The following is a 12,921-nucleotide window of genomic DNA, read 5'->3' on the forward strand; positions in this document are numbered from 1 at the left end:
CAGCCTTCGACACGTCACACAGTGACGGATGTAGGTTGCGACTGCTCTGCTCAGTCCACAGATCCAATAGCCGTTGGACCTAATTTCATTGATGGTGAAGCCTTTGCCCTGATGTTTCATCGTTTCATGATGGTGGGTGATGATCAGATTTGTTACATGATGTCCCTGAGGAATGACTGTTGGGTGTTTGAATGCGTCAGGGTAAGATGAGTGGCTGAGCCTACCTCCCACCTTGAGCACACGCTTTGCATCCAGGAAAGCATCAAGGTGATACAGCTTGTTGTTTCTTGGAAGCTGATGTCCTTTACTTAGGAGCTTTATCTCTTCTCCGTATGTTTGGCTTTGTATGTTCTTGATGATGAGTCGCTCTGCACTTTGTCTTTCACTAACTGTTGAGAGGTCACATGACTTGACCTTTCTAGCACGCCGTAAGAGACGAGCTACTGCCTTGATGGCCCGAGACCAGCATGAAAACCTTTTCAGTCTGCCTACAAGGTCAACTTGTTCTGAGGTCTTTGTCTGGAATGTCTGAGCCTTTCTAACTTCTGGGTCACCGACAGGTAGCTCTGAAGGCACCTCCGTTGGCATTTCTATCTCCTGTTGCCACAGAAAGCTGGGGCCAGTGAACCAATCAGAAGAAAGCAACTCGTCTACTGTTTTCCCCCTTGATGCGTAGTCTGCTGGGTTTTTATCAGTTGGTACATAGAACCATTGCTTGGGGTCTGAGGCATGATGGATTTTTTGCACTCTATTTGCTACAAAGGTGTGAAAGCGGCGAGCATCATTATTAATGTAGCCTAAGACAACCTTTGAATCTGTCCAAAAGAATTCTTCTACATTACAGTAGCCTAATTCTTCTTTGAGCATGTTGCTCACTGTGACTGAGACAACTGCTGCGGCAAGTTCTAACCTTAGTATAGTTGTGACCTTCAGCGGCGAGACGCGCACTTTTCCCATGAGAAGAACACAGTGAATGTCTCCTCTTTCATTCTTCAGTCTCAGGTATGTGCATTGGCCGTAGCCCGTGGTGCTGGCATCTGAGAAGTGATGCAATTCTGTTTTTATCACCTTTCCAAAGCCAGCTGGCTGGTAGCAGCGAGCTACCTGTATCCTTTCCAGCTTAACAAAGTCATCTTGCCATTTCTCCCACCGTGGCTTCAATCGCTCTGGAATTGGGTCATCCCATCCTGTTCCTTGATGGCACATGTCCTGGAGAATATTCTTTCCGTTGAGGAGGTAAGGAGCTATGAAGCCCAGTGGGTCATATATGGAGGCGACAGATGACAGGATGCCGCGCCGTGTTGCGGGCTGGTTCTTTGGTGAGACCTTGAATGTGAAACGGTCACTCTCGATGTTCCAGTATATTCCCAATGCTCTCTCTAAGGCTGGGTCATTGAATCTGAGATCCTTTGCTTTGATGTCTGTGGCGTGTTCTGTTGAGGGGATGCTCTGGAGAACAGCACAGTTGTTGGACACAAATTTGTGAAGCCGTAAACCTTTGTTTGCACACAGGTCACGTGCCTCCTTTGCTATTTGAATGGCCTTTTCAGCAGACTCGACACTAATGATGCCATCATCTACATAAAAGTCTCTGGCTATGAACTGTGACCCTAATGGGTGTGAGTGACTGTGTTCTTTGGCGAGCTGCTTTAATCCATAATTTGCACACCCTGGTGAAGATACGGCTCCGAAGAGATGGACCTTCATCCTGTATTCATGGGGAGGTGTGCTTAGGTCGCCGTTCTTCCACCATAAGAAGCGCAGGTAGTCACGGTCATTTTCTGAGACATGGAACTGATGGAACATTTTTTCTATGTCACACATCAGAGCAATGTGATGCTGTCGGAAACGAATGAGAACACCAGTCAGGCTGTTTATCATGTCTGGGCCTGGGAGAAGGTGTTCATTGAGGCTACTTTCCTTGTACTTTGCCGAACAGTCGTAAACTACTCTCAGCTTTCCAGGCTTTTTGGGGTGATAAACACCATGGTGAGGTATGTACCATTTTTCTCCAAAAGTGCCTTCAACACATACCTCCTCGGCGTCACCTCTTTCAATGATGTCCTTCATGTAGTTAGTGTAGTCGTTCTTGTAACTTTCATTTGCAATGAACTTCCTTTTCAGGTGACTGAGCCTCACAGCAAGCTGCTTGTTATCAGGTAAACATGGCCTCTCTCTGAAGGGGAGGGGCATCTCATAATGTCCATGTCCGTTTGTCTTTATGCTTTCCTTTAACTTGTCAAGAAAAATCAAATCTTCTTGAGAGACTGCTTTGTCATCTCCTTGAGTGTCTCTGAAATCAGTCTCGAGAATTCTTATTGCATCCATTGGAGTTACTGCGGGCAGCTCCTTCACGGTTACTCTGTGACAGTGACCGTTTGACAATTGCGCATCAGAGTGAGGTGCTGAACAGCCGACAATACTCCACCCTAAGTCTGTAAGAATGGCAAATGGTTCATCATCCTTTCCTGTTATGACACGTCTGGGTACGAGAGCTCCTGGACAATTGTAGCCTATCAGTAACCCCACATCGCAGTTAAGAAGAGGCGGTATTTGGTCTGCAATTTCTGTGAGATGGCACCATCCTTTGGCCGTTTCGTGCGTTGGTATATGTTGTCTGTTCGCAGGTATGCAGTCTTTGGTGTATGTAGGAGGCAGTTTGATGTGAACAGTGGAATTGAACCCTCTCACACGCAGACCAGATGCCCGTTCACTTTTAAAGACCATATTTTCGCCCATCATCGTAGTGAGCTTCAGTTTAACTGGGCAAGTAGTCAGCTGCAGTTCGTTACTTACATCTTGCTCAATGAATGTTGTGTCACTTTGTGTATCCAGCAGGGCATACACAAGTTTTTCTCTGAAAGGATTATTGTCGCTCGACACCCACACTGGCACGATCATGGAGGTGTTTTCTGACTGACCTTGGCTGGTGACATTGAGGGACAGAGCAGATGTTAATTCCGTTTCACTGCGTTGCGCAGAATTTTCCCTTTTTGCCCATTCTTTGTTTTCACCTTTTCCGTAGCCATCGTCATGAAGACATGTGGGATGTCGTCTTTTGCATGAGTCACACGTGTGGCGATGCCGACACTCCTTTGCGTTGTGACCGGGTTTTAGACATCCGTAGCACAGTCTGTTATCTTTGACGTACGGCCTCCTGTATTCCAGTTTTCTTTTCATGAAGTCTGGACATTTGCAAAGCTGATGACCGATATCCTGGCATAGCATGCAAGGGGCTTTGACCTTTTCCTTTGTTGATGTTTGCTTATTATTTTCCACCACTGTTTGTGTGTTGAAAGCGCTGGCTTTGTTTCTTTTGCTTTCCCTTGCGCTCCACTTGTCTTGACTGGATTCAGCTGAATGGAGAGCGAGGAAAGAGGTGACTGGATTGCAGGTGGTTTCGGCCTCCACGGACATGAACTTGGCAAAGTCCTTGAAGCTAGGGAAATCTTTTCCCTCCGTGAGACGCAGTGTCACTTGCCGGTTCCATCGTGAGACTAGCCACTCTGGCAGTTTCCGCATCAACTTCTGATTTTCCTCACAATCGTTTAGGATGTTTAATCCTTTTACATGGGGCATGGCCTGCAGACAGGCATTTAAGAAATCTGAGAAATCTCTCAGTCCTTCAGCATCTTTAGACTGTATTTTTGACCAGTTGGATAACTTTTCTCTAAAAGCCTTTTGAATGACAAACGGCTGGCCATACCTCTGGTTGAGCTTGTTCCAAGCGTCACTGTAAGCTTCGCTGTCACTGCGATAGAAAGCCCCTTCTAGGCATTTGTGAGCTGAGCCACCTACATATCTCTTGAGCTAGTGCAGCTTATCGGTAGTTGGAATGTTCTTTCTATCTATAAGGGACATAAATGAAGCCTTCCACTCAACAAAGTCAATTGGATTGCCATTAAACACAGTGGGCTCTGGCATTGGAAGTCTGTTAATAGCAATGCTATCCTGAACAGCTTGTGCTAGGCAGGATACATCAATAGGAGGAGATGGAGTGACAACTGTGTGAGGGTGCGGTGTTGCAGGGGGAAAAGAGCGTATAGGCTCCTGAAATGGCTTAAAGGACTGGGCATCAGACTCCTCTCTCACTTCTCTGTCATATGCTTCAAGTCTGGCTTGGGCAGCTTTCAAGTCTTTTTCAGCTTGTAATCGTTCTAATTCAGCCTTGTGTTGTTCTAATTCCCTCCTGTGTTCTTCCTCTAAACCTCGGATTTTTTCCTTTTGTCTCTTTTCCTCCGTTAGCATCTTATATTCAGCCTCCTTAGCAGCTAACTCCGCCGCTGCTTCTGCTCGCTTGGCTGCAACACCTGAGTGCATGGAGCGATGACTGCCAGTCAGTGCTGAAGCAGAGGAGCCATAAATGGACCGGGCATAGTCGGGCTCAAGTAGCTCACGCAAGCGCCGTCCTTCATGTTCTGCATCATAATCTCCATTTACACCAGTCAGTCTCTCGTTCAAGATTTTTATAATGTCACTCGTTACTGCTGCACAAGCATCAACTTTACGCCTTAGTTCAGTATCGGGCGGGCCGTACCCTCTCAGTTCATCATGCACTTTCATGATATCCATTTTCCTTATTTCCAAATTGTCTGCGAGAGATGCCAAGTGACTTTCCGTTAGCTCAGATTTTAGCTCTTGTCGTGTCTGACGAGCTTGGGCTTTCCACTGTTCATAAAGACGAACAAGTCTCCTTGCCCGTTTGCTCTGCTCTTCTTTACGATATGCTAGCATCTTTTCAGTGGGAACTCGCGCCCGGTCAGGACGTCTAAACGCTAAATCTGTATCATCATCTTCATCACTTAAAAGTTCAGCAAGAATCTTCTGATAGTTTTGCAAAGACTCTTTTAGTTCTTGTCTAACAGCACCTTGTTCTGTTTCCTTTTCTAGCATTTCCTTGTATTCATGAATTACCTTTCGAATTATTTCGATCTGTTGCTCGTTATCCTTGCTGCGCAGAGCAGCGCCGTTTCCTTCCATTTTCGTTAGCCAGCCTTCCTCCCGTCTTTTGCTACTTTTCCCGCGTCTTTAATTCACCGCTGCCCTTATCCATTTCTTCCGTAAAATTCTTTCTTTCCACTGTAGAAGTTGTCCTTTTAATCCGTTGTTTCCTTCCACTGTAGAAATTGTTTTTTTAATCCGTGTGTTTCTTTGATGCAGCCGGTTAGCTGTGCAGGTGTAGTTCTCCCACGACGGAGCAGGGTTAAGCTCTTACTGTAACGGATCCCCGTATATGAAAAGGCGTGAAACTTACTGCTGGTGAAATTTCTCCTTTATTGTTTTCTTTCAGTCACCACCGTAAGAGCTTTGGCCTCATACGGGTCCATTAAACTATAATACTTTTAGCGGTATCGACGTACATCCGCGTAACAAGATCTGTAGCCATACCGTGAAGCTCACAATCCAACATCATACCAGTATGCGCTTCCTTTTAACCTTTCAAAATAAAGGTACCTCAAAATAAAAGTCTGATCCATCCATTACAGAAAAAGTAGCACAAAACGTCTATACACTCTTCCAACAACACAGTATCATCTAGGCAACAAGACAAATACAAAAACAATCAACCCAAAACAACAAACCTTCCATGGGGTTATTTACAGTATTATTACATACATTTTACGTGTTTCATTTATGTTTGACTAGCAAATATACATCACATTAAGTTTATTAGTTTATGTTAAAACTGTGTAATACAAATGAATGGAAATTGTATATGCAATTAAAATACATAAATCTTAATTAGTAGGCCTAAATATTTCTGTGAGTGCTTTTACTACACTGGCTGTGGTCATTACAACACCTTTATCCAGGCCCAGCTCCACTCACATCTCAGCCCTGCGTCAAGCTGCGCTACACAAACAGCATCCTCTTTCTTAAGCTCTTTGACCACATCATCTTATCAGTATCTGGGCCTCATTTTTCGTGGTCATAAAAGTTAATATGACCACGAAATCACCTCATTCTACTTTGCGTTAAAATAACAACCTGCAACCAGGTCCGCCGGAACACGGGGGGGGGGGGGGGGGCATGTATCATCACCTTACGTTTCTTAACTCCTAAATCGCGATAATGACGAACGTTAACAGTCGACAAAGTTCCGCATGCAGTGGACGTTATCCTTAACGCAGCAAGTCTGAACTGTAACTGCATAACTTTTTTAACAGAATGATCCAGCTCCGCTGTCATAAGGACAGGTACAGGAGAACATTCCTGCCTACCGCTATAAGACTGTACAATAAATCACCTCGGGCCAAATCAAAACATTAAACCTCTTCACAACTGTTTATTTAGTTGACTTAATATTATTATGTTCTATTCACTGTGTATATAGTGTGCATTTTTTATATAACATCTTTACTATATTATAACTGTATATATTGTGACATGTGTATTTTTCTTGTATTTTTCTTTTCTTTTTATATAATATTAAGATTTTTTACCTGTGACCTATTGCTGCTCTGTAACCTATTGCTGCTTGTAACAAAAATAATTTCCCGTCGCGGGATCAATAAAGTTAGTATCTATCTATCTATCTATCTATCTATCTATCTATCTATCTATCTATCTAACAGTACGCAACGTAACATAAACTGTAACGGAGGGGAAACGGTGTAGACATCTTAACGCTGATTGGCCAAGACTCACATCAAATATGTTTTATTGCGAAGATCACGACATCACCTTTTCTCCTTGTTTCACTCCAATCTGAGAAACGCTGGCTGGCCAGTTGACCCCCCCCCCCCTCCCAAAAAAAAACCTATACGGATCTACACGATTCACGTGGATGATATATTTTGATTGAAAACAACGATTTTCAAGTTTGCAGGTTTGTATTGACTTACATTTATTTCCCAGAGACTTACCCTAACCATAACCGTTACCAACCTAACCTTAAAGCTTCAACCTAAATTGTAATGCTTTATGTAGTGGGGATGTGCATTTTGTCCCCTTTTTTTTCTCCCCAAAATGAGGGTGAGTCCCAACTATGTAACTGTGTTAAACAGTAAAACACACCCACCACACACACAATAACAACCTTGTGGTTATGTAAGTGTTATATCACTGTATTTTTTAGTCTGGAGATGACTCCAGACGCACTCCCCCCTCTTGGGCCCTGCATATCTACCTTCTCAAGTGGTTAATGAAGGGCTACACTCAGCCGCCCGCCCCCCCAACTCCTCAACAAGAGCCCCTCAGCATTTACTTGAGCGCAGCAGTGGTGGTAATAGTTTTGAAAAGCTTAAATCAAGGTGGATGATCCTGCTGAAGAGGAGTGACTTCCACTTGCTGTGCCTTTTTCTGTAACTTTTATGAACAAAAGTGTGTGTTCTAAATCCATCTGGATGTAGAAAAACAGCTGGCTTAAAAAAAAATCTCTGCCCCGAACAGAGCCTCAAGCTCACACTGCAGGCCAAAGAACTGCAGCAGGAGCAGTGACGTGCGGTGAGGTTCGTGGCTGGTGAGGCACTGACACTACATAAGTCAGATTTACAAATATATGAACCCAATAGAGTAGCTTAAATCACCATTGAATTGGCAGCCTGCACATTGACTACTGGTTGTTTTTCATATTTCATATCAGCATTCTTTACACATACATAGGTAAGGTACATATTTGATTCCACCGGGAGCGTGTGCGCTGCGATCTGCCCCACCAGGAGCGTTTCAGAAGCGGAGCTCTAGCGGGCCAACCAACACAGTTATTTTTAAAAATACAATACACACCGTTGATACCAGCAAATCACCCAAACAAACGGTTAAGGGAGGCTTCGATAGCCTACGTTGGATGCAGCGTGTGGGAGAAGTATAGGTAGACAAAAGCAAGACAAGCAAATGCCACAGCGAAGTGGATAGCTACAAACTGCAGGCTGATTAGCATTGTGGAAGATGTCGGTCTGAGGAACATTCTTAGGATTGCAATGAATGACGGCACGTATGAGCCTCCCTCAAGACGCACCATCACAAGAAGAATACACAAGTTGTATGAAAAGGAGAGGACTACAAAAGCGACGGCATTACAACGTGCACCAACTGTTGCTCTCACTGGAGACTACTGGACATCGCCGGGTAACCATAATTACCTCGGAGTTACAGTGCATTATATTGATGAACAGTGGGAGCTGCATTCACATGCTCTGACTAATGAAAACAGAAGACAGACATTTTGCTGAAACGTGCGCAGAACATTTTATTCATGTTGCACAGTAGTGGAACGTTTCAAATAAAGTCAGCATACTTAACACAGATAGTGCAAGAAATATAACTATTACTGTGTAGGGAATACTGCTGTTAAAAATCACCTTACTTGTTTAAGGTGTTTGCAAACCAAATGTTATTGCACTTTCGTTCATATAGCAGTACTTTTAAAATAAAAGTGCGCAATACACTACTTTTTAATTAATTATTGAACTTTGCGCATCATGCGATTAATCGCGATTAAAAATTATAATCGTTGCCTAGCACTAATAGTTGCAGGAGCATGACTATTTGTAAACCTCGGGGACATGAAGGCCTGGGACACCACACATTATGATGATCCGTCTGCTTTTGAAGCGCCTTTTTAATTTGTAGTTATGTATATGTAGTGGGGAATGCTCAGAGAAAGAAGTGTGGGATTGCGAACGCAGCCCTCAGGCTAGGCTCCTCCTCCAATCGGTGCCAGCATTTTTAAGGCACCTGTTGACCTGGCCTCATTCCTTTTGGCCTCTGTCCTGGTGCTGTGGTGGCTCATGGTTCACCTGCTGCTGTTTTGCCTGCCAGTTTTGCTTGCCTGTTTTGCTTGTTTTCCTTTGTTCTGCATGTTTTGATGATTTTTATTGATACCTTTAATACATATTATGTTAATCTTTATGACAATTAATGTAATCTGTGTGTCCTTAATGAATTCTATATATTAATCTAAATTCTGTATATTAGGGTCTTTAAGTTTATATTTTATATATTATTTTACATTAAAAAGATCCCGCGGCACACCAACAACCAAAAAAGTTACAAAATGACACATTTTCTCATTAAAATTACCTGTTTCTTAGTTTGTGTACAAAGGGAACAAAATAGTATGTGTTCTTGTTTTGAAGTGACTGGTGTTTTGAATGGAGATGACGTTTCAGCTTGCTTGGGACCATGGCACTGTTGGATAGCTTCTCCCCGCACACCAAGCAGTCAGTGCAGTCGGATCCCCGGTGAAAGTTGATCCAAACGAAAGATAACTTTCACTGTATTACCTCAATCTCACAGTTTTTTCTTTCTTTTGACCACCTCTCATGCGAGGCTTTTCATCTGGGTTAGAATTTTTTCCAGGGCCCAGTTCAGGGTCTGTATTTTTCCTTTTCATATATTTCTCCATCGCTGTTCGTCTCGTTATGCTATGTTTATTTTATTTGATATGGACATCACAGTGGCATTAGAATTGTAACATACATTTATGCACAATGACAAGATGCACTGTGTTAAGTGTTTGTAGCGAAACGCTAATTTACAAAAACTGTCCACAGGAGGCTTTTTTTAAAAAAAGAAAGAAAATACATCCACAAATACATACACAAAGTACTAGTGTGTTTACAGGGGTGTTAGGTGTGAGAACAATCTTGTTTCTTTTAGCCATGATTTAACCCAGGTGAAAAATAAATATGCTAAATATATTTAATCTTAGCATACTTGAGTATACTTGAAGCCCTACTAATCATCAGTATACTTCAAGATTGCTATTTTGGAACAACTTATTTTGTACTGAATATATTTTAGTTGTGATTAAATAGTAGTTAAGCAAAATTTGAAGTGTATTTAGTATATTTTTTATACTTAATGTATACTTAGTACAATTTAAGTATATGACTATGTACTAACATACATGCCGATAGCTAACTTGGATACCTTTTTTGTGTTTTAAGTATATTTGAAATATATTATGAGCAGAGATGGGTAGTATTTATATTACTTGTATTTGAAATACGTATTTCAATTACTTTTGAGTATTTTGTAATTTGTATTTGATAGGGCCAATAAAAAATCTAACGTAATTTGTAACAAAATACTTTAGAGTGGAGTAATTTTGTATTTAAAATACTCAAAGTACTTTCTCCACGAATCAATAAACAGTTCATGAGTTCAGTCTTCAGTTCTTCAAGTTCAATGGATTGTCTGTCAAGGTAAATATTTGTATCTGAGTGTGACAGATGTCAACTAGTTTGATGTATAATTTATGTCTGGGTATGGCTACATAGCCTATTGTATAGTGATGGTTATAATATCAAGCTAGCAATCAATGCTAACATGCTAATGACATTAGCATGCTGTCTAGGCTAGTGCATAGCCAGTGTTTAGCAAGTTAACTTATCAGTTGAGTAGCTAGCTATAGGAAGAGGGATATTGTATGTTCATGATAACCTTATCAAGAGACAGCTGACCATCTAATCTTGCAATGTATTACAAGTTATGTTGTATCTTCTCAATGTGAATGTCATAATGCCATATCAATTACTGGCAGATAATATAGTTCAGTTAGCCAGGCTATGACAGTAGATGTCCATTTGTTAAAAAAAAACATTAAATATCCAATTTATTTTATTTAAAAGGCATATTATGAAAGTATTCTTAATTTTTTTATTTCATACATTCTACATTTGGCCAGGTGGACAACGACAGTTGGTCATCCAGGGTCACACCCAAGTTCCTCGCAGTCCGAGTCGGTGTCACCACGGTATCATCAATGGTGATGTGGGCAACCCTTCCCCGGGAGGAACAGTAGCTTGGTTTTGTCCAGGTTGAGATGGTGTGTCGTCATCCACTTCGAGATGTCAGCCAAGCATGCAGCGATGCGTGTCTCCACTTGGGTGTCACCGGGGGGAAATGACAAGACCAGCTGGGTGTTATCGGCATAACAATGGTAAGTGAAGTCATGCGAGCGAATATCAGAACCCAGAGATGTTGTGTAGAGCGAGAAGAGAAGGGGGCCCAGGACTGAACCTTGTGGAACCCCTGTTGTGAGCATGCGTGGTTTCGACACGGCCCCCCTCCATGTCACCTGGTAGGAATGACCTGTCAAGTAGGATGCAAACAGTGAGAGTGCAGAGCCTGAGACGCCCATCCCTTCGAGGGTGGAGAGGAGGATCTGATGGTTCAGTGTCAAACGCTGCAGACAGGTCCAGGAGAATCAGGACAGAGGAGAGAGAGTTAGCTCTCGCGGCGTGAAGCAACTCACCGTAAGGAGGGCTGTCTCTGTCGAGTGACCCACTTTGATCCCGGACTGGTGGGGGTCCAAGAGGTTGTTCTGGTGGAGATAGGAAGACAGTTGATTAAAGACAGCACGTTCAAGTGTTTTGGATAGAAAGGGTAGAAGAGAAACCGGTCTGAAGTTCTTGACATCAGAGGGGTCGAGCGATGGTTTCTTCAGGAGGGGGTGACTCTGGCAGTCTTGAAAGCTGTGGGAAAGCATCCTGAAACAAGAGATGTGTTGATGAGGTGGGTGAGGAAAGGAAGGAGTTCAGTCGCAATAGACTGAAAAAGAGGGGAAGGGATCGGGTCAAGGGAGCACGTGGTGGGGCGGTTAGATGTAACAAGGTTGAGGACCTCGTTAGGGGAGAGGGGAGCCAGATAGGGTAAGATGGGGCATGGAGAGGGGAGGGAGAGCTGTGGGGGCAGGGCTGGACAGGGTGGAGAGGGAGAGGGTGGACAAGGACACAGAGAGGGAGGGAGAGGGTGGACAGGGAGAGAGGGGCTGAGATAAGTCGTTTACCTTCTTGTCAAAGAAGTTGGCGAAATCATCAGGGAGAAGGGAGGAAGTAGGAGATGTGGGTGGGGGTTGGAGGAGTGAAGTGAAAGTTTCAAAGAGTTTTTTAGGATTGGAAGCAGAGGTTAGGATTTTAGAGCGGAAGAACGCAGCTTTAGCAGTAGATAGAGAGGAGGAAAAAGTGGAAAGAAGAGCTTGGAAGTTAAGAAGGTCCTTCGGGAGTTTACCCTTTCTCCATTTACGCTCTGCCTCTCTTAGGCTCCGTCTATCAGTACTCACCGAGTCCGACAGCCACGGGGCAGGTGGAGTTGGCCGTGCAGGCCTGGAGGTGAAGGGACAGAGTTTGTCCAAAGAAGAAGTAAGGGTGGAGAGGAGAAGATCAGTAGCAGTATCAGGGGATAGGAGAGAGAAGGATTCAGGGTCAGGGAGAGCAGAGGTAACAGAAGAGTAAAGATCAGCAGGGGAGAGGGAGCGGAGATGACTACGGGTAGAAACCATGCGAGTAGGTGGAAGAAGTGATGGGAGAGAGGATAGGGAGAGGGAGTAGGACAAGAAGTAGTGGTCAGAGAGCTGGAGGGGAGTGACAGAGAGGTTAGCAGTAGAACAGTGCCTAGTGAAGATAAGATCCAGCTGGTTGCCGGCCTTGTGGGTAGGAAGAGAAGAGGAGTGAAGGTCAAAGGAGGAGAGGAAGGAAAGAAGCGGTTCAAACTTATCAGTCTGGACGTTGAAGTCGCCGAGCAGGATGAGTGTGGAGCCACCGTCATGGAAGTGCGGGACTAGTGTGTCGAGCTCCTCCAGTAACCTTGACCAAGCCATGGAAGTGAGCTCCTTTTAGAGTTGCTCTTCCATGTTTTAGTGTAACTGTCAATTAAACCGTCACCTCAACCGTTCCCACGCATCATTTAATTCTCCTGTCTTAAATTAACAAGGTCATTTTTGCACTACCTACTGCCACCCACTGGCATGGAAGAATATTTCATTACTTAGCCAGCCACTATATTGCAGGCTCAGACGCTCAACAATGACAAATTATTTGTTTTTTTGGACCGATTAAGTGAAATTGGACATTTTCCCACGGCACACATGACAATCAGTGGTTGAAAATCACTGTTATAGTCTATCAATTTCATCGTGGATTCATCTGTCCCTGTTGAATGAGACATTTCATACATGTCAGTACACTGGCACAC

General features: G+C 43.5%; 1 protein-coding gene across 1 annotated transcript in view; it reads right to left on the reverse strand.

Annotated features, from left to right (window-relative positions):
- Nucleotides 1–12,547, reverse strand: part of LOC137875813 (uncharacterized) — a 135,523-nt gene extending 122,976 nt beyond the window's left edge. Inside the window, 5 exon segments of the mRNA XM_068715316.1 lie at nucleotides 911–1,839; nucleotides 2,797–2,926; nucleotides 3,338–3,582; nucleotides 11,204–11,272; nucleotides 12,374–12,547. Of these exon segments, the coding sequence (XP_068571417.1) occupies nucleotides 911–1,839; nucleotides 2,797–2,926; nucleotides 3,338–3,582; nucleotides 11,204–11,272; nucleotides 12,374–12,547 (1,547 nt within the window).
- Between the last annotated feature and the right edge of the window lie 374 nt (nucleotides 12,548–12,921).

Source organism: Cebidichthys violaceus, unplaced genomic scaffold, assembly GCF_023349555.1.
Source record: "Cebidichthys violaceus isolate CVI_PGR_0920_01 unplaced genomic scaffold, fCebVio1.0.p SCAF_2, whole genome shotgun sequence".
NCBI classification, from domain to species: Eukaryota; Metazoa; Chordata; class Actinopteri; order Perciformes; family Stichaeidae; genus Cebidichthys; species Cebidichthys violaceus.